The sequence below is a fragment of the Danio rerio genome, chromosome 8 (genome assembly GCF_052040795.2).
Source record: "Danio rerio strain M-AB ecotype USA chromosome 8, GRCz13ab, whole genome shotgun sequence".
NCBI lineage: Eukaryota > Metazoa > Chordata > Actinopteri > Cypriniformes > Danionidae > Danio > Danio rerio.
This window is the reverse complement of record NC_141028.1, coordinates 8,881,938-8,905,788: the sequence shown is the minus strand read 5'-3', so window position 1 is coordinate 8,905,788 and position 23,851 is coordinate 8,881,938. Positions and strand designations below refer to the sequence as shown.

The 23,851-nt window shown below is 42.8% G+C and overlaps 1 protein-coding gene across 3 annotated transcripts in view; it reads right to left on the bottom strand.

The window, feature by feature from the left end:
• The window catches only part of slc6a6a (solute carrier family 6 member 6a), a 56,479-nt gene that overhangs the window by 18,918 nt on the left and 13,710 nt on the right, over positions 1 to 23,851 (bottom strand). Inside the window, exons 2-10 of one of the 3 annotated variants that reach the window (XM_087263437.1) lie at positions 21,430 to 21,659; positions 20,421 to 20,870; positions 18,894 to 19,495; positions 10,338 to 10,572; positions 9,715 to 9,847; positions 9,290 to 9,424; positions 7,295 to 7,398; positions 7,079 to 7,203; positions 6,446 to 6,558 (exon numbers count right to left, since the gene is read on the bottom strand). In XM_087263437.1, the coding sequence (XP_087119563.1) occupies positions 6,446 to 6,558; positions 7,079 to 7,203; positions 7,295 to 7,398; positions 9,290 to 9,391 (444 nt within the window). In that variant the 5' untranslated portion in view covers positions 9,392 to 9,424; positions 9,715 to 9,847; positions 10,338 to 10,572; ... (1 more) ...; positions 20,421 to 20,870; positions 21,430 to 21,659. 3 annotated transcript variants of the gene reach the window in all.

Genomic DNA, 23,851 nt, shown 5'->3' with positions numbered 1-23,851 from the left:
AACCGAACCGTACCGAACCGAACCGTGGCTCCAAAACCGTGAACCGAACCGAACCGTGCCTTTGGTGTATCGTTACACCCCTAATATATATATATATATATATATATATATATATATATAAATATATATATATATATATATATATATATATATATATATATATATATATATATATATATATATATATATATATAAACATAATTAACCGTGGTTATTAGGTGCTGGAAAAGCATACAAATGTACGTTAAAAAAGTGCTTATATATATGTTGTCCCCATAAAGATAGCTGTGAAACTGTGTTTCCCCTTCGGTTGGGGAACTTCAGTGCCATGAATGGGAGGATTCGGATCAGAAGCCGCTTATCTGGAGAGTATTGAACGGGCCAATGAATGAAATTAATTGGCAGCGTAAGCTTGCGCAGGTGTGCGACATCTGCAATTATCTCAGCATATAAGCACACCTGAAGCCAGCAGACGCCATCCTTTTCGCTTCAGATCCTTTCTGAGTGAGTCGATGAGGGTTCCTCTTGCTGATCAGCACTTCAGAGCGAACGAGTGTGTCTCCCGGTCCAGAGTGGGTCTTCGCGGTGGCAGACGGTCGAGCTGGGTTACTCCCTTGCCTGCGGTTCTTTGGGTCCGGTCCTCCAGAGCGGTGCGTATAGTTTATATAGCAACTTTCCTAAAAGAGCAACACAGTCGTGCAGCACGTCCTTTTCAGGATGGCGCTCCGACTGTGCGTTTCTGGATGCGGGGGTTTCCTGTCTCCGGATGATGGACACAATCACTGCATTGCATGTTTGGGGGTCCAGCATGTTAATGCGGTGCTCGCGGGCGGTTCATGTCGTCATTGCGATGCCATGACCGTTGCACAGCTAAGATCGCGGCTAACTTTCGCAAGAGAGCGAGCCACCCCAGTTGCCTCCTGTTCTAAAAAAGCAGCGGGCGCTCGGGCAGATCTGAGGGTTTCAGCGGGAGCTAATCCGCCGCCCACGGGCTCGCGGACCTCTCGCTCCTCACGGCGCTCCATCCAAGCTTCGGGTGGTGAGAGTGATCCGTCTAACCAGATGGTAGCTCTCACACTCGCTGACACCGGAGATCAGATGTCCTCCGCGGCATCGGAGGGTGGGCTTTCACTGTCCGACGAAGATCCGGACCCGCTCGCCCCCTCCGGGCAGGTGAGCGCTGTCAAATCGGATCCTGAAGCGGACATGTTAGCCGTGCTTTCCCGGGCTGCTTCGGCCGTGGGGTTGGAGATGGTTTATCCCCCAGCTCCGCGGCCGGACCGACTAGATGGGTGCTACGTAGAGGACCAGAAGGCGAAGCCTTCGAAGCCTCTCGTCCCCTTCTTCCCGGAAGTGCACAGTAGGCTCACGCAGTCCTGGAGGGCACCTTTCTCTGCCCGTGCTGCGAGTGCCTCCGCCCTCACCGCCCTTGACGGCGGAGCTGCCAGGGGGTATGAGGCGATCCCGTCAGTGGAGCGCGCTATCGCGGTCAATCTTTGTCCGCGCGGCGCCTCTACGTGGCGGGGTTTGCCCCGCCTCCCGTCCAAAGCCTGTAGGTTGTCTGCCTCCCTCGGAGCCAGAGCTTATAAGGCTGCGGGCCAGGCTGCTTCTGCTTTGCACGCGATGGCCACCTACCAGCGCTACCAAGCGCAGGCGCTGGCCGAGCTGCACGAGGGCGGGTCCAACCCAAGCTTATTACATGAGCTGCGCACCGCGACCGACTATGCTCTTCGGACTACTAAGTCCGCCGCGTGTGCGCTGGGGAGGACGATGTCCACACTTGTGGTTCAGGAACGCCACCTCTGGCTAAACCTGGCCGATATGCGCGACGTTGACAAAGTTCGCTTTCTTGACTCGCCCATATCCCAGGCTGGCCTGTTCGGCGACACCGTTGGTGAATTCACCCAGGAATTCAAGGCGGTGAAAGAGCAGTCGGATGCGATGGGCAATGTCATCTATCGGCGTGGCCGTAAGCCCGCTCCGCCCGCCGAGCCATCCACCTCCGCTGTTCCTCGCCGAGGGCGCCCGCCAACGAGTGCTGCCCCGCCCCCGCCTGCGCCTCCGGCCAAGCGGGCGCGGCGTTCACCTCGAAAGCAGGCAGCCCCTCCTGCCCAGGGCGCCGTTAAGTCCGGTAAACGGACCGCGAAGCGTCCCTGAGACAGGCCATCCGGAGAAGAGGAAACTTGCTCTTTCCCCGCTGGAGGGCGGGGCCCCGATAACAACGGTACTTTTCAGTGCCACCAAAACATCAGTAAAAGAGCACTTTTTCCCTTCCCCGGATGTGACTGCACGAGTTCTGCCAGTCCGGGACGCGCTGCCTTCCGGCTCGCAGACTCTACGTGCTTCGCCAGTGGCTCACGAGCGCTGGGGGGACGGTCTCCCTTCCCTCAGCCCTCCAGCCCCCTCTCCGGAGTCAGGGTGCGGAGCCAGAGCGAATCGCTCTCCTCCAGCTTTTCCGCGGGACCCTCGTGCTTCCCGGATCAGCACACCCACTCCGCGCTGCCCCACCGCTGGTACGTCAGCGATTGTAGCGATGACTCCATTAGCGAGGGCTCTGCCTGCCTGGTTAGCGCGGGCCAGCCCCTCGCGGTGGCTCATACGCACAATCAGACTCGGTTACGCGATTCAGTTCGCGAAACGGCCCCCCAAGTTTACGGGCGTGTATTTCTCCAGGGTCAACCCCCTGTCCGCCCCTGTCTTGCGAGAGGAGATTGCTGCCCTCCTGGCGAAGGGTGCAATCGAGCCGGTTCCTCCAGCCGAGATGGAGAGTGGGTTTTACAGCCCATACTTCATCGTACCCAAAAAGAGCGGTGGGTCACGGCCAATCCTAGATCTGCGCGTTTTGAACCGCTGTCTGCACAAGCTGCCGTTCAGAATGCTTACGCAGAGGCGCATTCTCCAATGCGTTCGTCCTCGGGATTGGTTTGCAGCCATAGACCTGAAGGACGCGTATTTCCATGTCTCCATTCTTCCACGCCACCGCCAATTTCTGCGGTTTGCGTTCGAGGGTCGAGCGTGGCAGTACAAGGTCCTCCCCTTCGGGCTCTCTCTGTCTCCGCGGGTCTTCACCAAACTCGCGGAGGGTGCCCTAGCGCCCCTTCGGCTCGCGGGCATTCGCATACTCGGTTATCTCGACGACTGGCTGATTTTAGCCCACTCGCGGGAGCAATTGATTATGCACAGGGACGAGGTGCTTCGGCATCTCCGCCTACTGGGGCTTCAGGTCAACCGAGAAAAGAGCAAACTCGCCCCCGTGCAGAGGATTTCTTTTCTCGGGATGGAGCTGGACTCGATCACCATGGTAGCGCACCTCTCCGAGGAACGCGCTCGCCTGTTGCTGAACTGTCTGAGGGAGCTCGACAGCAAACTAGTGGTCCCACTGAAGTTCTTTCAGAGGCTCCTGGGGCATATGGCATCCGCAGCCGCCGTCACGCCGCTCGGGTTGCTCCATATGAGACCACTTCAGCACTGGCTTCACGATCGGGTCCCCAGACGCGCATGGCACGCGGGCACACACCGGGTCTCGGTTACTGCGCTGTGTCGCCGCGCCCTCAGCCCTTGGAACGACCCCTCGTTCCTACAGGCCGGTGTGCCTCTAGGACAGGCGTCCAGCCATGTTGTTGTTTCAACAGACGCTTCCAACACGGGTTGGGGGGCCGTGTGTCGCGGGCATGCGGCTGCGGGCCTCTGGAAGGGTGCCCAGCTGCATTGGCATATCAATCGCCTAGAGCTGTTGGCAGTGTTCCTCGCTCTCCACCGCTTTTTACCGGTGCTGGAGCGGCAACACGTGTTGGTCAGGACGGACAGTATGGCGGCGGCGGCGTATATCAACCGCATGGGGGGTATGCGCTCTCGCCGCATGTCTCAGCTCGCCCGCCGTCTGCTCCTCTGGAGTCACCCGCGGCTGAAATCGCTGCGCGCCATTCACGTCCCAGGCACGCTCAATCGTGCAGCCGATGCGCTCTCACGACAGCTGTTACGCCCTGGAGAATGGAGACTCCACCCCGAGTCTGTTCAGCTGATATGGGCGCGATTCGGGGAGGCCCAGATCGATCTGTTTGCTTCCCCCGAGAACGCTCACTGCCAGTTGTTTTTTTCCCTGACCGAGGGCTCTCTCGGCACGGATGCACTGGCCCACAGCTGGCCTCGGGGCATGCGCAAGTATGCGTTTCCCCCAGTGAGCCTGCTCGCGCAGTTTCTGTGCAAGGTCAGGGAGGACGAGGAACAGGTTCTGCTAGTTGCGCCCCTTTGGCCCAACCGGACCTGGATATCAGAGCTCTCACTCCTCGCGACGGCCCTCCCCTGGCGGATCCCTTTGAGAGAGGACCTACTCTCTCAGGGACAGGGCACCATCTGGCACCCTCGCCCCGATCTTTGGAACCTCCACGTGTGGTCCCTAGACGCGAGGAAGACTTAGGTAACCTACCGACTGCGGTGGTTAATACCATCACTCAGGCTAGAGCCCCCTCCACGAGGCGCGCCTACGCCCTGAAGTGGAGTCTATTCACTGAATGGTGCGTCTCTCGCAGAGAAGACCCCCGAAATTGCCAGATTAGTGTTGTGCTCTCTTTCCTTCAAGAGAAGTTGGACAGCAGGCTGTCGCCCTCCACTCTCAAGGTTTACGTGGCCGCCATCTCCGCTTATCATAGCGCGGTAGCTGGCGGCACCGTGGGAAAGCATAACCTGGTCATCCAGTTCCTTAGGGGTGCTAGGCGAATTAATCCATCTCGCCCCCCTCTCATGCCCTCTTGGGATCTCGCCCTCGTTCTCACGAGTCTGCGATCCGATCCCTTTGAGCCACTCGAATCAGTATCTCTAAGATTTCTGTCCCTGAAGACAGCTCTGCTGGTTGCGTTGGCCTCCATCAAGAGGGTCGGGGACCTGGAGGCATTTTCGGTCAGTGACTCGTGCCTGGAATTCGGGCCGGATTACTCTCACGTTATCCTGAGACCCCGCCCCGGTTATGTGCCCAAGGTTCCTACCACCCCCTTTAGAGATCAGGTAGTGAACCTGCAAGCGCTGCCCCCGGAGGAGGCAGACCCAGCCCTTTCTTTACTTTGTCCAGTTCGCGCTCTGCGCATTTATGTGGACCGTACTCAGAATTTTAGATCATCTGAGCAGCTCTTTGTCTGTTATGGCGGTCGGCAGCAGGGAAGTGCCGTATCGAAACAAAGATTATCCCACTGGATTGTGGATGCCATTTCACTCGCTTATTCGAGTCGAGGTCAGCCGTGTCCCCCGGGAGTACGTGCACACTCCACTCGGAGCGTTGCATCCTCTTGGGCGCGTGCACGCGGCGCCTCTCTAACAGACATCTGTAGAGCTGCGGGCTGGGCGACACCCAACACATTTGCAAGGTTTTACAATCTGCGAGTGGAGCCGGTTTCCTCAAGGGTATTAGGTAACCCTTTGGTGATTGAGGAGACAACTCGGTAGGGTGTTGAAACACGCTTGCTGCGCCATTCTCCCTAACACGGAGGTACGTGCGCCTTTTTTATCTGTCAGTAAAGTTCCCCGTCAGGTGAGCCCTGCAGATTCCTCCGTGGCCCCCAGCACTGACTCAGCGGAGGAGTCACTTGCTGGCCCACTACGTTGTAGGTCTGCCCGCTGGTCAGCCCGCGTTTTGGGTATAGGTGCCTGCTATGCGTGATCCCCACTAGGCGATCCCATATGCTTATTCCGCCACGGTTAAGTCCCCCCCCTGGGCGGACCCGTGTCTTCCCTCTCCGCTAACCACTCTTTGCTATGCGTACTCCCCCTTTTTAGGGCTAGTCCATAGGTAAATTCTGCCATCTATCCCCCCCTTGGGTACGGATGGCCTCCGCAGCGTCCTCCCTATCGGGATTGCACGCTTCCCAACGTACTGTCGTATTTCCTAGAATTATCTAGATGCTCACGACTTCCCAAAAAAATATATCTAAATCCGTAAAACTTCTGTTGAAGTAGGATAAATTAGGGCCAGGGACACGTTGGAGGACCGCGCCCCCCATGATGTGGGTGCGTCACGCTTGCTTGACTATCTCCTCATCGGGGGTGTTGGTAAGGTGCAGTCATTATGGCGCTTTCCATATTCTCCCATTCATGGCACTGAAGTTCCCCAACCGAAGGGGAACGTTCGAGGTTACAGAAGTAACCCTTCGTTCCCCGAGGAGGGGAACGGAAGTGCCATATTCCGTCGCCATAATGACTGTCCCTTAGCTGTTTGAAAGTCTCTTCAGCTTAAAAGGATGGCGTCTGCTGGCTTCAGGTGTGCTTATATGCTGAGATAATTGCAGATGTCGCACACCTGCGCAAGCTTACGCTGCCAATTAATTTCATTCATTGGCCCGTTCAATACTCTCCAGATAAGCGGCTTCTGATCCGAATCCTCCCATTCATGGCACTTCCGTTCCCCTCCTCGGGGAACGAAGGGTTACTTCTGTAACCTCGAACGATTTTTTCTTACCTGACTGTCTAGGCCCAGCAGCAGAAGCATTATGAAGAATAGTATGGCCCAGACTGTCGGCAGTGGCATCATTGTGACAGCTTTTGGATATGCGATGAAGGCCAGACCAGGACCTGGGAGACCAAATTGATGTATTATTATTATATATTCATTTTATGCATTGAATATACTTTTTGGACATTTTTTACATGTTTGACATACATTTAGAAATATAATTCATATAAATATTTATGTTATATTTATATTGATATTTATTTAAATGTTTGTTGTAAGAATTATAAAAAATATACATAAATTAATATTTATCTATTTATTATACATTTTTATATTATTTCTATATTCTATTTATCTATTTCTGACATTTTATTATATAATTTACATGCATTAAAATGTATAAATGATCTTTATAGGTAGTTTACATTAATACTTTAGCACACCTTTCTGTTTTTTTTTTTACTTCATACATAAGTTAACTGAACTGAATTACCTTTCTCATAATATGCACTACATTATTACTTCCAAATAATTAAATAATATATTTTTTTATATTCAATTAACACCTATGACAACTTTTCCCCTTTTATTCCCAGAATTTCATGCATTCACATTGAAAACCCTGAACCCTAAGGTCACCTGACTCGGCCACGTCAGCGATGGCTATGCCCTGCTCCTGTGCCATGAACCCCAGGACTGAGAAGATGGCAAAGCCTGACACGAAACTGGTACCGCTGTTCAGGCACCCGAGCAGCATGCAGTCCCTAAACACACACAAACAAACAATGTTGACACCTTAAACAAAATAAACAGTGGATACAAAACATAAACAAATACACAACAGCATACCCTCACCTGTAACAGTTGTACTTGTACTTGTTGTAGCTTCCCAGTGAAGTCATTGCACCAAGACAAATAGCATATGAGAAAAAGATCTGAGTGCCTGCATCGATCCAAACCTACATCCATTCACAGAGAGAGAGAGAGAGAGAGAAATTAAATGAAAAATAGCAATGCAGATTGTGGTATCACGTTATACAAAAATAGCCTTCTCTCATCTCAGAAATATTGCTAAGCTAAGAAACATGCTATTTATCTCAGTTTTAGAAGAGCTAGTTCATGTTTTTATGACCACTAGGCTGGATTGCTGTAATGCTCTCTTCTCTGGTTGTAATGCATCCTTTATTAAAAAAAATTCAGTTAGTGCAAATTGCATCTGCCAGAGTTCTTAGCAGGTCAAGAAAATATGATCATCACAATTTTATCTTCCTTGCACTGCCTGCCTTTAAAGTTCCGTATTGATTCTAAAATATTGCTTCTTACCTAGAAGCCTCTAAATAGCCTAGCTCCTGTTTATCTAACCAACCTTCTGTCCTGCTACAATCCAACCCACTCGTTAAGATCTCAAAACTCAGGGCTTTTGGTAGTACCCAAAATAACTAAAAGTACCCAAATAACTAAAGTCCACTAAAGGAGGTCGAGCTGTTTTATATATGGCTCCTAAACTCTGGAATAGTCTTCCTGATAATGTTAAAGGCTCAGACACTTTCTCAGGGTGAAACTACATAAAAAAAACATATCTTTTTAGTAAAGCATATACACTGTGCATCAAAACAGGTTTTTTAGTGGTACCAAGAAAATTTAGAAAGTCCACTAAAGGAGGTTAAGCGTTTTCATATCTGACGCTTAAACAATGGAATAGTCGTCCTGATAACGTTAGAGGCTCAGATACTTTCTCAGTGTAAAACTGGATTAACAATGCATCAAAAGTCAGGGCTTCTGGTAGTACCCAGAATAACAAAGTCCACTAAAGGAGGTCGAGCTTTTTCATATATGGCTTCTAAACTCTGGAATAGTCTTCCTGATAATGTTAGAGACTCAGACACTTTCTCAGGGTGAAACTACATTTAAAAAAAACTTATCTTTTTAGTAAAACATATACACAGTGCATCAAAACATGGTTTCTGGTAGTACCCAGAATATCCAGAAAGTCCACTAAAGGAGGTCGAGCGTTTTCATATCTGACGCCTAAACAATGGAATAGTCTTCCTGACAACGTTAGAGGCTCAAATACTTTCTCAGTGTAAAACTGGATTAACAATGCATCAAAACTCAGGGCTTCTGGTAGTACCCAGAATAACAAAGTCCACTAAAGGAGGTCGAGCGTTTTCATATATGGCTCCTAAACTCTAGATTAGCCTTCCTGAAAATGTCAGAGGCTCAGACACTTTCTTAGCGTAAAACTAGATTACAAAACTTATCTCTTTAGTAAAGCATATATACAATGCATCAAAACTCAGAGCTTCTGGTAGTACCCATAATAACAAAGTCTACTAAAGGAGGCCGAGCATTTTCAAATCTCTGTTTCTATTTCCACTTTGTGAAGTCCCACTCAATCAGTTCCAAGACCTGTGAAGAGATGATGCCAACCCTACGAGGACTAGAAGAGATGATGCTCATTTGTAGAAAAAAATCCTTATTAATAGGCATTTTTATTTTAAAAAATGTGGATCTCCTTGCTTGGTTTTGTAGCCTTCTCCCATCTGTATTCAGAGAAAACTCTCATACTGCTTTAATTGTAATGTGGTTCTGAAAAATCTCAGTTTTGAAAAACCTACATCTTCTGCAAAAGAGAATTGGGACACCCTTGCCCTTCACGTGAACTGAGGGGGTAGGGGTGGAACTGAAATTGGCCCTAAATGTCAACTTACCCTAACACTAATCTTAATTTAACAGTCTAGAATCAGATTCCATGCAGTTGCAATGTATAATATAACCAACAAAATGTGTTAAAGGGACCATCAATATAAAGGGATGCCCAAATAGTTTAGTTTCAGTCAGTCTCAGTACCTCCGGGTCTTTCAGGCGGGAGAGATCTGGGTAAAGGTAGAACTTGATGCCCTCGGTGGCACCAGGCAGAGTCACACCGCGGATCAACAGCACGATCAGCATGAGGAAGGGGAATGTGGCTGTGAAATAAACCACCTGCAGACACACAGAGTTTGTGCTTTTCCATTACCAGCATCAAATAATTATACACCTACTGTACATACAGTAACACAATCCATATTCATTAAGTAAAAGTACAGTTCACACAAAGTAAAAATCGTGTCATATCTTCGGTCAAAACTCATTTTTATTTTGGATGCGATTATTTGCCCAGCACTAAAAAAAGATTTAACCTTACTCAGCTTTTACCACAATAATGATAATTTTCTCGTATTTGGACACGATTAAAAAAAGTTTTGGTGGACATTTCTCATCCTCTCCCTCACCTTTCCAGTGGATTTGACTCCTTTCCAGATGCAGAAGAAGCAAATGACCCAGACGGCCAGCAGACACAGTGCAAGCTCCCACTTTAGACCACCAACCTCGTCGATCCCTGAAGAGATGCTGAGGACGTTCCTCCTGCAGACGACAGCAGACTGATGAGAACAGGCAAAGAGCGACCATCCCATACACATATTTAAATATGTTAGTATAAAGGCGTTTTTATTTTGTGCACGCATTTCTATTTGGATTATATATATTTAGTTTTAGTAATTCTAGTTTAGCAGAGTTAACAGGACACGTTCATTGTCGACCAGAGTGAAGTTTAGTGTTTGCACAGTTTAATTGAACTTTTGTGCAAACCTTTTAATAATAAAATGTAACAAAATTTAAATAATAGTTTGAACAGACACTGAAAACCAAACCACACAAATGGAACCTAACCCTTGTGTGCTGTTGGCTAACAAATGAAACATGTTTGTCTAAAAAGCGCCATCTACTTGTATTTCTCTAAACAGAAATTCAAAAAGCGATTATTGTTTTTGCTAATTATTATTTTAAATTAACAAAAATATTTTTTGGCCAATAGTTTTAGTTTTCATTTATTAAAATAACACTCCATACTTACTCCCAGAATTCAGTGACCGGCGAGGTGAAGTTGGTGGCATTGGCAGAGAGCCAGAGGGTTTTGTTCTTGCGGACGGTGTCCTCCACGCAGTTCTCCGTGTTCCAGCTGTGTCTGCAGCGCGCCCAGGGCAGCTCGTGCTGGAAACACTGCAGCAGGTAATACAGACCCCACGCCAGGATCACGATGTAGTAGATGTTCAGCAGAGACACAATTATGATTGAGGCGTAGCCGATTCCTGACGCACAAAGAAAGTACAGCTCAATATCACAGGTAAATTCACCAAACACTTAAAACAAATATATGGGAAAACATCCAAATCTTCTACAGCAGTAATAGCATAGAAGAGCCATTTTCAAATAAAAATCAGTGATCAGGGGCCTCATTTATCAACAAAAACATTGCGTACGCCAGATTTCACTCTCATGTTTGGATTTACTAACGATGAAATTAACTTGAGAATGTTCGTTGGTCTGCACCAACTTCATGTCTGGTATACGTGTATTTGTTGTGTGTGTTTGTTTTTTCCATTGGCGACTCCTAGAGGCAATTTTAAATTGCACACTACAAAGTATCGCACCAACACATGTGAAAAACATTGCTATTAATTTATAATTGATCAAATGGGTTAATTATTAAGTATAATCCAAAACTAAAACATCATATTTATTCAAATCCTGTATAAAAATCTATTAAATCTAACTAATTCAACAGATTGGCACTTATCCAAAGACATGCGGTATAGGTAAATTGGGTTGGCTAAATTGTCCGTAGTGTATGAGTGTGTGTGCAAGTGTGAGTGTTGGCGGTTTACTCCACTGTGGCGACCCCGGATTAATAAAGGGAATAAGCCGACAAGAAAATGAATGAATTAATTTATATGAATATATATATATATATATATATATATATATATATATATATATATATATATATATATATATATATATATGCGGTATATAGGTGGCCAAAAAGTCCATCACATCCCATTAATTTCCCTGTCGCCCACCCAACCACTCCCCCCCACATTGCTTTGATTTGTACTTGAAGTTTGTATATCTAGCACTAGGATGAACAAGTATTGGATCAGGACTCCAGATACTCAATATAAAATGACATTGACTGGATCTGAGGCACATAAGTCCCCCTAAGTCTTGATGGGGAATCTCTTCTGTTTGGTCAAACATGAGCTCATCGATCTGATCCAATCAATCTACTATTTTATTCCTGCTGTTACTCCTTGTTCTTTAAATATTTAGTTTATTCGTAGGGTTTAATGGATTGACAATCAAATATTTAGTAGCGATACAACTAACTTACGTGCAACTGAACACTTATGAATAAAAATAAAGTCTCTCTCTGTTTTTCCTAATTTATTTCAATCTAATTTCACTCAAAAATGTCACATGAAGGTTGAACGTACTGAATGCCATTTCATGTTCATAAAGAGTTCATTAGATTACAGATCACTTGTTGTTTATGCAGTCAGTAGTGCTGTAATGAAAACACTTAAATCTGCAGCTTTTATGCTGACAACAAACACATTTAATCCATGATCTGGCAGGATTAGAGCTGGTTATGAAGGATTTAACAAGCATCACAAGCAAGTCTGGTGTTGCAGACACGAATAGCTTTGAATATGTGTAATGTAATGCATTGTGTATGGCCATACAGTACACTCAAAGCGCTTTACAGTTGTGTGAGGGGGTCTATTTGCATCCTAATTTATGCACCAAATTAAATGACTGCATAAATCATTTGCAAATAAAACAACATTTCCATCCCATATAATTGAAGACAATAAAAATCAACAATTCAAGGAACAAATAAATCATACATACGATTTAGTGAATTTAGAGAATTAATTAATAAATCACACTAATGGTTTACTTAAAATAAGCGAATGAGTTAATACATTATATTAGGAATGCACTGATTATAGACTTTGGTTGTACGATTATAGTCTGAGGAATAATCACAGTTTCACAGTTAACGCGATTATTTACGTATTCACGTCACGATCATGATGCATTCATTAATTTCTGGTTTATTCCCCACTTCATTTAAGCAGGCTAGGGTAACCCCACTGCTACTTTCTGGAGAAAGTAGTGTTCAATCAAGTCCTGGACTTTCTTACTCAAAACAATCTCATGGACAACAAGCAATCCAACTTTAAGAAAGGCCACTCAACTGAGACTGCCCTGCTCTCGGTCGTGGAGGATCTCAGACTGGCTAAAGCAGACTCAAAATCCTCAGTCCTCATTTTGCTGGACTTGTCAGCTGCTTTTGACACTGTCAACCACCAGATCCTGCTATCTACGCTCGAGTCACTGGGCGTTGCGGGCACTGTTATACAATGGTTCAGATCTTACCTCTCTGACAGGTCATTCAGTGTGTCTTGGAGGGGAGAGGTGTCCAACCTACAGCATCTAAACACTGGGGTACCTCAAGGCCCTGTTCTTGGGCCACTTCTCTTCTCCATCTACACATCATCTCTAGGACCAGTCATCCAGAGACATGGATTCTCCTACCACTGCTATGCTGATGATACCCAGCTATACCTCTCTTTTCATCCTGATGATCCCTCGGTTCCAGCTCGCATCTCAGCCTGCCTGTTGGATATTTCACACTGGATGAAAGAACATCATCTTCAGCTGAACCTCGCAAAAACGGAAATGCTTGTAGTTTCTGCCAACCTGACTCTACACCATAACTTTTCAATCCAGATGGATGGGGCAACCATTACTGCATCCAAAATGGTGAAAAGCCTTGGAGTAACGATTGATGACCAACTAAACTTCTCTGACCACATTTCTAGAACTGCTCGATCGTGCAGATTCACACTCTATAACATCAGAAAGATCCGACCCTTCTTATCTGAACATGCAGCTCAACTCCTTGTTCAAGCTCTTGTTCTCTCCAAACTGGATTACTGCAACTCTTTACTAGCGGGGCTTCCAGCTAACTCTATCAAGCCTCTTTAACTGCTCCAGAATGCAGAAGCACGAGTGGTCTTCAATGAACCTAAACGAGCACATGTCACTCCGCTGCTAGTCCGTTTGCACTGGCTGCCAGTTGCTGCTCGCATCAAATTCAAAGCTCTGATGTTTGCCTACAAAGTGACTTCTGGCTTTGCTCCTTCTTATCTGCTCTCACTTCTGCAGATCTATGTGCCCTCCAGAAACTTGCGTTCTGTGAATGAACGTCGCCTCGTGGTTCCATCCCAAACAGGGAAGAAATCACTTTCCCGAACGCTTGCGTTCAATCTGCCCAGCTGGTGGAATGAACTCCCTAACTGCATCAGAACAGCAGAGTCACTCGCTACTTTCAAGAAACGACTAAAAACTCAACTATTTAGTCTCCACTTTACTTCCTAATCTGCAATTGCCTCTCTGGATATCACACTAACTGTACCCAAAAAAAAATAATAATACTAATACTACTAATACGTTCCCTCTTAGACTTTACAGACCTGAAACTTGCCTATAGCACTTATTCATTGTTGCTCTTATAGTTGTGTAAATTGCTTCCTTGTCCTCATTTGTAAGTCGCTTTGGATAAAAGCGTCTGCTAAATGACTAAATGTAAATGTAAATGTAAATTTCAAAACACTACTAGTTTAGAAAAACACATGAAAACTCCTAATATTTTAAAGTGTTATTGATCGCTGCTCAGTAACCAAATAATACAGCACAAAATTAATCATACATACTTTCTAGTAAATCCAGGGAATTAATTATTAAATCATACTAATAATTTACTTACAATAAGGGAATGAATTAATACTTTGTATATATGCTTTAGTAACTCAAAGAAACTAATTAAGAAATCATACTAACACTTTACTTAAATAAGGGGTTTAAAACAGCTGTGTGGCAACAACCAGCTTCTAATGGTAAAAATGTATTAACTGTGTTTTTTATAATCACTCTTTACCAATGTTTCACACGTTCCTTTAAAAGAGTTTAAAAGAGTAACTGAGTTGCATCATTTTAAAAGTAACTATTTACCAGGGAAAGTAACTATTGCGTTACTTTAAAAAAATCTAATTTGTCAAATGACTATAAAATGAATATAAAACATTGTACACTAGTCTACAGAACAAACCATCATTATACAATGACTTGCCTAATTACCCTAACCTGCCTAATTAACCTAGTTAAGCCTTTAAATGTCACTTTAGGCTGAATGTAAAATATCTAGTCAAATATTATTTATTGTCATCAGGGCAAAGACTAAATAAATCAGTTATTAGAAATGAGTTATAAAAATTATTATGTTTAGAAATGTGTTGAAAAAAAATCTTCTGGTGGAAACAAATAAACAGGAGGGCTAATAATTCTGACTTCAACTGTAGGTATGTGAAGCCATTTGAATAGACATCTGAAATGGTGAAGTTTGTTGTTAAGGAGACACGTAAACACAATGTGAGAGTTTGGAAACCCGTGGAGTTTTCTCTGAGGGCCCTGCTGTGTTTTAATGAGCCAAACCCTGCTGAACAGACTCTGTGAAGCTTCACCTGTCGACTCTGACACGTGTACATCTGAGATCCTCTTTTTGTGTGTTATTTTTTAAAGGTTGAGGGCAGTCAAAGGGCTGAGTGCCAGTTTTCCGCTATAATTATGACAAAGCTGTGCGGTGCCAGGATCTGGCTGTGACAGCTGACAGCAGAATGGCAAACGTGCGTCGAGTATGCGGCTTAATTGTGGATGCACGCGTGTGTGTGTTGAACAGAGATCGGTCAGCTGCTGCTGCTGAGGCTAAGCACATAATCACGGGGCGAAAGTGGACAATGGGCTCACAGTGTCAGGAAATCTCACTCATCTGCACTCTGTGTGCTGAAGAAAGTCCAGACATGTGAGCGAAGAGTGTGTGTGTAGAGGTCAGACATCAAACTAATAAAAATATCCTCTGAGACAGTGGCTTTATAAACTGGGGGCATAATATATAAATAAATAAGAATAAACTATATAACTGCACTTTAAACAGAGTTTTAAAAAAATGAGTAAACTGGATGATTTTAAAGCCAATAGTTGACATTGCTTTAAAATAAATGTAATAAACAAATTAATTTTAAAGTGATAAGTTGGCTTTAATTTAAGACAAACTGATCAAACCTGTTGCTTTCAATTGATTTTAATAATAAAAAATAGGAAAACCCCATTAATTTTAAAGCTATTTATTTGATTTAACTTTTTAGAATTAGTAAAGCTGCTGTTTTAAAGTGACTAGTTGACTTTGCATTTTAAAAATTGTAAACCCGTTGATTTAAATTGATAATTGACTTTAATTTTTAAAAATGTAATAAACTTATTGATTTTGAAGTGATGAGTTAATTTAACTTTTTTAGAAAATGTAATTTTTTATTTTAAAGCGATGAGTTGACTTAAAAAACTTTTGAGAAGACCATTGATTTTAAAGCGATGAGTGAGCTTTAATTTTTATAAATTAGTAAAACCATTGATTTCATGTCTGCAGCCCGCCTCTGTTTTCAGAAGTCTCTGTTTATCACCATCCACACTAGCACAAAGCAGCATTATTTAAAAAAAAAAAATTATTTTTTTTTGGGGGGGGGGGGGTTCACTTTTATTGGATAGGACAAGAAAATTGACAGGAAAGCATGGGGAGCAGAGACAGAGGGGAAGGATCTGCATAGGACCGCGAAGTGGGAATTGAACTCGGGTCGCCGTGAGCACCGGAGTGCATGTGTTGACACACAAACCACTACACCACTGGCGCAGAGGGAGCAGCAGAGTTTTGAAATGAAAATGGCCTTTTCAGCGTTTTCAAAAAGCTCAGTTTTTAAACAGTAACCGTAGCAAAACGTATTCGTTTTAAAACATAAACGTATTAGTGTAAACGGGGCATAATAATATTGACCTTAAAATGGTTTTAAAAAATTAAGCTGATTTTATTCTAGCTGAAATAAAACAAATAAGACTTTCTGCAGAAGAAAAAATATTATAGAAAATACTGTGAAAAATCCCTTGCTCTGTTAAACATCATTTAAGAAATATAAAACAAAATAAGGTCAGTTGACGTTTCTGTGTGGAGTTTGCATGTTCTCCCTGCGTTTGCGTGGGTTTCCAGCGGGTGCTCCGGTTTCCCTCACAGTCCAAAGACATGTGGTACAGGTGAATTGGGTAGGCTAAATTGTCCGTAGTGTATGAGTGTGTGTGTGTGTGTGTGTGGATGTTTCCCAGACATAGGTTGTGGCTGGAAGGGCATCCGCTGCATAAAAAAGTGCTGGATAAGTTGACGGTTCATTCCACTGTGGCGACCCCGGTTTAATTAAGGGACTAAGCCGAAAATAAAATAATTAAATCAATGAAATCAAAATAATAATAAAAAATAAAAAAATCACAGGAGGGCTAATAATTTTGGCTTTAACTGTATATAAGGATTGCGGTCCCTTCTAATGGATAATCATAGGTTTGGCATCTAAAATAACTGAAAAGACCTTTACTAAAAACCCTCCTGGCCTTTTCTTCCTCATCAAATCGCTGCCACTCCTAACACAAGCGCTCCATTTTGGCTCCTGAGCTGCATATCAGTGAGCATCACCAGAGGAGATCCCATCCACAGCATCTCGGTCACCTCTCACTGCTGTTGCCATGGCGACCAGGATACATGTCCAAAAGCAGAGCGTGGTGTTAGTCAGAGCGCCGCAAAGCAAACAAATGATTGTGTATTAAACGTGTGTGTTCGAGTGACCCGCGTCCTACTCACTGCAGAAAATAAAAGAACACGGCGGATCCGAACTTCACAAAGGAACACGCTGCTGTCTAGTGTTGCCTAGCAACCGCAGCTGATGCTGAAAAACAGGTCAGAGTCAGGACCGCTTTAAAGAGCCTCTTCAGCAACCAATCACAGAGCATCACAGTAACGATGGTGCTGGTTGGTTAATACAGCCGTGAGGGACTGTGAGTGGCCGAGGGGGGAAGGGAGCATCAGGAAATATGATTTATGCTGATTAAAATGTGACTGAGCCTGATAAGTCAGTAAAGTGAGACACTACAGGCTAAAACACTGCTTTTTTGCACCTGAAATGTCGGGCTTTTAATGAAGTGATGTTATTTTCAGTGTAATGGAGAGAAACAATCAAAAATACATTCTTTTATCGCACTTTATACTAATTCTGTCTGCAGTTTTCAATCACAATAAATACTTAATAATATTTCTCAGTTTTGCAACTGTGTTTTGACATTTTTGGCTTTTTATGAAGTGTTTTTGTTTTCAGTCTAATGGAAAGACAAAAAAAAAAACACGTTTCATAGCACTTTATCAATTTGTTTTTTTTTTTTTGCAAAAGTCTTGTTGCCTATCCAAGTTTTAGGAGCAACAAATAATAACTTGACTTCTAGTTGATCATTTAGGGCTCTATTTTAATGAATCATGCGCAAAGTGAAGAGTGCAGGACGCAAACGCATTAAGGGCGTGTCAGAATCCACTTTTGCCATTTTAAGGACGGAAAAATCTGATTTCCGCCGTGGCGCATGGTCTAACAGGGTTGAGCTTATTCTCTTAATCAGTTAGAGGTGTGTTTTGAGAATAAGCCAATCAGAGTCTCATCACACATTCCCTTTAAGACTCAGTTGCATTGAGCCATAGCGCATTTGCTATTTACATGGTGGAATTTTGGGCTTTTCATTATGTTTTTTTTTTTTTTTGTATAATAGAAAGAAAAAAAATACAAAAGTGTTTCTTTTACAGCATCTTATACTTTTTTGACTGCAGATTTCAATGACAAATATATATATATATATATATATATATATATATATATATATATATATATATATATATATATATATATATATATAATTATAAATCTATACTTTATTATAAAGTAATAAATAGAGATATATCCTAATATCTCTGTAAAATCCTTTGACTCTAATGTCTAATCTGATTCATGCAATGTTCAGACTTTTGAGCTAAAAATGTATGTAAATTAGTGCATGTTTAATCTGCATATTAAACATGACATTTTTTTAAGCTAATCAGACAAATCAAACAACTGGGGAAGTTTGACAAATATCACACTGTAAAAATATCCGTAAACTATCAATTTTCCATATTTTGTGATTCATATTTTTATTTTTCCCCATTTATTAATGCTTTTGAATTGCATTATGAGATCTTGATCTTTTTTTTCAACAACATTTCACCTTGAATAGTTGGAAAAGCTGTATTATGGTGCCAAAACCTTGTAATAAAGTGCCAGTACAATTTCTGTCCTTTGACAGACTTATTTCTCCATATATTATTTCTTATACTATATTATATCATACTATACTAAAGTATTAATAAAAGTCACTTTGTTAAACTGTAGAGTGAATTTTTAACATCAAAAGTCGACAGAGCAGAGATCAACATCCCATAATGCAATTCACAGCTGTAAATAAACTAAAACACGTGTGAATCACAAAATACACTCGATGATATTTTTGACAGTGTAGTTAGTTGTTGTACCTTATACACCTGCAGTGTTTTGTGTTAATAGTCAGTCAGATCTGTCTCGTGTTCTCTCAATTTGTGTTGTCTCAGTGCTCTCACCAGTGAATATCGGGCAGAGTTTCCCCCAGCAGGTTATTCCTCCCTCAGAGGTGAACTGACCGAGCGCCACCTCCAAAAAGAAGACAGGCAAACCACCACCAAACAGAAAGATGAAGTAGGGGATGAGAAATGCACCTGAAAAGAACAACACGTAAGATGAGTTTCACTTAATACAGACATCACACAACCAAAACACTCTGAAAACATACCGCTATATACATTTCTGAAGAGCGACAAATAGGAGGGACCCAGGAGGTACGTTTTTTGCAGTTTTTATTTCCCGAATCCCCCAGAGGTCGCTGTGTATGGTTTTTGAGATCTCAAATAACTCTCTTGAGTGTCATTCGGGCCTGCAGCTCTCGTGTAAATTTACCAGAGGCCACTGTCGACTGACTGACTGAATGACTGACCCATCGACTGAACCACCCTCCTCCTTCCCTAAACCCAACCAATAGTGTTTTCAAAAGCACAGATTCACCTGCCCACCAATTGCATTATGGGATGTTGATCTCTGCTCTGTCAACTTTCATTCATTCATTCATTTTCTTGTCGGCTTAGTCCCTTTATTAATCCGGGGTCACCATAGCGGAATGAACCGCCAACTTATCCAGCAAGTTTTTACGCAGCGGATGCCCTTCCAGCCACAACCCATCTCTGGGAAACATCCACACACACATTCACAAATACACTCATACACCACGGACAATTTAGCCTACCCAATTCTCCTATACCGCATGTCTTTGGACTGTGGGGGAAACCGGAGCTCCCGGAGGAAACCCACACGAAGGCAGGGAGAACATGCAAACTCCACACAGAAACGCCAACTGAGCCGAGGTTCGAACCAGCGACCTTCTTGCTGTGAGGCGACAGCACTACCTACTGCGCCACTGCCTTGCCCGCTCTGTCAACTTTTGGTGTTGAAAATTCAACTCTACAGTTTAAAAAGTGACTTTTATTAACATTTTAGTAGTTTAAGTAGTAATATAATGTAAAAGAAATAATAAATAGAGAAATACAGAAAATGTGCTGTCAGTTTACTATTAAGGTTTTTGTAGTGTAATATACAACACCAACAGATAATATATCACTTTAAACGATTAAAATGTCAATAAAGGTCATTTTTTCAAACTTCTTAAGGTTAAAAGTTTTAAAAACGTTAAAAAGTTTTTAAAAAGTTTTAAAAAGAGGGCGACACGGTGGCTCAGTGGTTAGCACTGTTGCCTCACAGCAATAAAGTCACTGGTTCGAGTCCCGACTGGGTCAGTTGGCATTTTTTGTGTGGAGTTTGCATGTTCTCCCTGTGTTGGCCTGGGTTTCGTCCGGGTGCTCCGGTTTCCCCACAGTCCCAAGACATGTGCTATAGGGGAATTGAATAAAGCAAATTGGTTGTAGTGTATGGGTGTTTCCCAGTATTAGGTTGCAGCTGGAAGGGCATCCGTTGCGTAGAACATATACCGAAATAGTTGGTGGTTCATTCCGCTGTGATGATCCCAGATGAATAAGAGACTGAGTCAAAGGAAATGAAGCAAATGTTCAAAATATGACATGACATTTTCATTTAAACTTCAAACAAAATCATTTAAAGTTCTTTATAAAAATAAGCTTTACATTTCTGTGGTATCTTTTGATTAAAAACTTGCTTTTATAACAGTTTTATATATACAAAGATAAATTTAATTGAATATTAAGCTAAATAAGGGTGTCACGGTGGAAAAGTGGGTAGCACAATGCATCACAGTTGGCTTTTCAGTGTGGAGTTTGCATGTTCTCCCCGTGTCTCCCCCACAGTCTAAAGACATGCGCTATAGGTGAATTGGGTGAGATAATTTGTCCTTAGTGTATGTGTGTGAATGAGAGTGTATGGATGTTTTTCAGTGACGGGTTGCAGCTGAAAGGGCATCCGCTGCGAAAAACACATGCTGGATAAGTTGGTGGTTCATTCCTCTGTGTCGACCCCAGAATAATAAAGGGAATAAGCTGAAAATAAAATGAATGAATTAAGCTTAATAAATATATACAAAACCAAACAAATTTACTAAAATCTATCAACTAGTATTCGAGTTAGAACTGAAAATATAGCAATAAACCTAAAAAATGTCATTATTAATATAAAATGACAGTATTTTATTATTTAAAAACTAATAAAATGACACCTAGACTTAATTGCAATTTTTAAAACATAAAATAAAAATCAAACTTCTATATATAAACACTAATGTAGAAAATAATAATAATAATAATAATAATAATAATAATAATACTAAAATGCTGCAAATGAATCATTAGCAGAATAAAATACAATAAATGAATAGTGAACTAGTTTATAAATCCCACAAAAGGGATCAGACTGTTAACCAAGTCATTATTAGGGCTTTTCAGATTTGCACACACATTTTTTTCAGCAAGGAGCTCAAAGGTTTTAATGTCACAAGATCTTGTTTATATGTGGCATTAGCTGCTGTTTACAGTGCGCAAAGGCTGAAAAGTGTTACCTCAGTCATATTTTTGTTGCTATTTTACACAAGTAAACCCTCACCTCCGCCATTCTTGTAGCAGAGGTACGGAAAACGCCAAACGTTTCCTAAACCGACAAAACCTCCGGCCACGGAGAGCACGAAATCCAGCTTGCTGGCCCATTTCTCCCGCTGTGGGGCTTTTCCCTCCGCCTCGTCTTCAGGACGCGTGCCGGGACTCTTACCGGGAGACGGCTTCAGTGTGTCCTTATGGAAATCCTTCAGACACTGCAGCTTTTCCTTCTGTGCCATACTGAGTATAAGAGAGAGAGAAATGCTTTGAGAATGACATGCATCACTGATTAAAAGTAAGAAATTAATACTTTTGTTCAGCAAGGACTCATTAATATGATCAAAAATGGCAGTAATGATATTTCTGTAGGGACCGTGCTGGAGGAAATGTGCATGGGAACACTTAGCAAATCATTTCCATATATTTTGGAGTTCTTCAGCCATCCAGTTGTGCTGGCAGGACATAGGCTGCACTGCAAAAAATGCTTTTCTTACTTAGATTTTTTGTCTTGTTTCTTGTTTTCTTAGAAAAGTTCCTAAATCAAGAAGAATTTTCTAAACAAGCAAAACATATTGCCTTGTTTTGAGAAATATTATGCCAATATTAAGTCAGTTTTTCCTTAAAACAAGCAAAATAATCTGCCAATGGGGTAAGCAAAATAATCTTACGTCAAAAGGAAAAAACAAGATTAATTTGCTTACCCCATTGGCAGATTATTTTGCTTGTTTTAAGGAAAAACGGACAAAATATTGGCATATTATTTCTCACAACAAGGCGATATGTTTTGCATGTCTAAAAGATGCTTTTTGATATAAGAAATTTTAGATATTTAGACTATAAACAAGACAAAAAATCTAAGCAAGAAAAGCATTTTTTGCCGTGTGATATTTATATCAGTGCATTACAGCTTTTACATTGTTGTATCCTAAATCAAAAATGAAAACCTTGCTGAGCACAAGGGCCTTCTTTCATGAACATCAAATCTTATCAGCCACAAACTTTTCAACAGTAGTATTATAAATGTCAGTGTGTATGAGTGCAGTTGAGCTAGAAATCCTTTATTAAGACCCACGAGGAAAGAATCAGTCTCAAAACAAGTAAACAGAAAGTTTGAGCTATAAAACGGCATCCGCTGAGATTGTGCAAAGAACAAACTGTTATATAAAACCCATCAAGAAGCTAAAGGCAAATCTCAATTGTTCCAAGCTCAAACAACACATCTCTAGCAATCATTTGAATAGCCTCAATCTAAATGTATAAAAGTACATTATATAACTGTGTTACATTCATTCATTTTCCTGCAGCTTCGTCACTAATTTATCAGGGGTCGCCACAACGGAACGAACCGCCAACTTATCCAGCATATGTTTTACCCAGCTGATGCCCTTCCAGCTGCAACCCAGTACTGGGAAACACCCATACACAGTCTCATTCAAACACATACAGACATTTTAGCTTACTGTCTTACTTAGCTAGCCGGCAGCTAGCTCTCTGCAACACTCACATGGTCACCCACTGAAGCTAAGCAGGGCTGCACCAGGTCAGTACCTGGATGGGAGACCACACGGGAAAGCTAGGTTGCTGCCAGAAGTGGTGTTAGTGAGGCCAGCAGGGCCTGTGGTCTGTGTGGGTCTTAATGCCCCAGTAGTCGGAAGTTGGAAAACAAATGCAAAAATGAACACTTTTCAGCATTGCAAAACCCCGGCTTATTATTGATATGTACACCTTTATACATTTCTGAAGATCGCAAAATACTTCCCAGGAGCTATGGTTTTTATTGCGTTCGCAAATCCACCAGGGGCCACCATGTACGCTTTTTAAGATCTCAAATTTCCCTCGTGAGTGCCATTCACGCCTGCTGTTCTCCTGTAAATCCCCCAGAGGCCGCTGTCGACTGACTGACTGACCGATCGATCGATCGATCACCCCACCAACACCCTTCCCTAATCCCAACCGATAGTGTTTTCAAAATCACAGATTGAAACGCCTGCCACCTTTCCTAAACCCAACGACATTGTTTTCAAAAGCAATCCAGAAAAAGAAAAGCCCTCGCGGCCGCCTGATTTTTTTCTTTACCATAATTTAGATCTTACCACGTTCTCACCAAGCAGCAACCTCCCGCTCTCTCTCAGGAAGCCAATACGGAAGTAACTAAAACTGCAATTCATCCAAAATTCCGCTAGTCCTGGCCGCTCCTGGCTCAAAAACAGAGCAAATTTCAATTGAGCCCACTGTTAGCATGGCCAACTTTACAGCAGAAAAAAAGGTGTTTACAGCCCGGTACAAAAAAAAAGATTATGGTTAATACAGCTAATATTACCCTTCATGACAACTGTGAGGGGGGTGAATTTTTTTATTACTCATCCGTTTCCTTTATATTAAGTTATATTAAGTTTGCATAATAAAGGGAGTGGCCAGTTGAGTGACAGCTA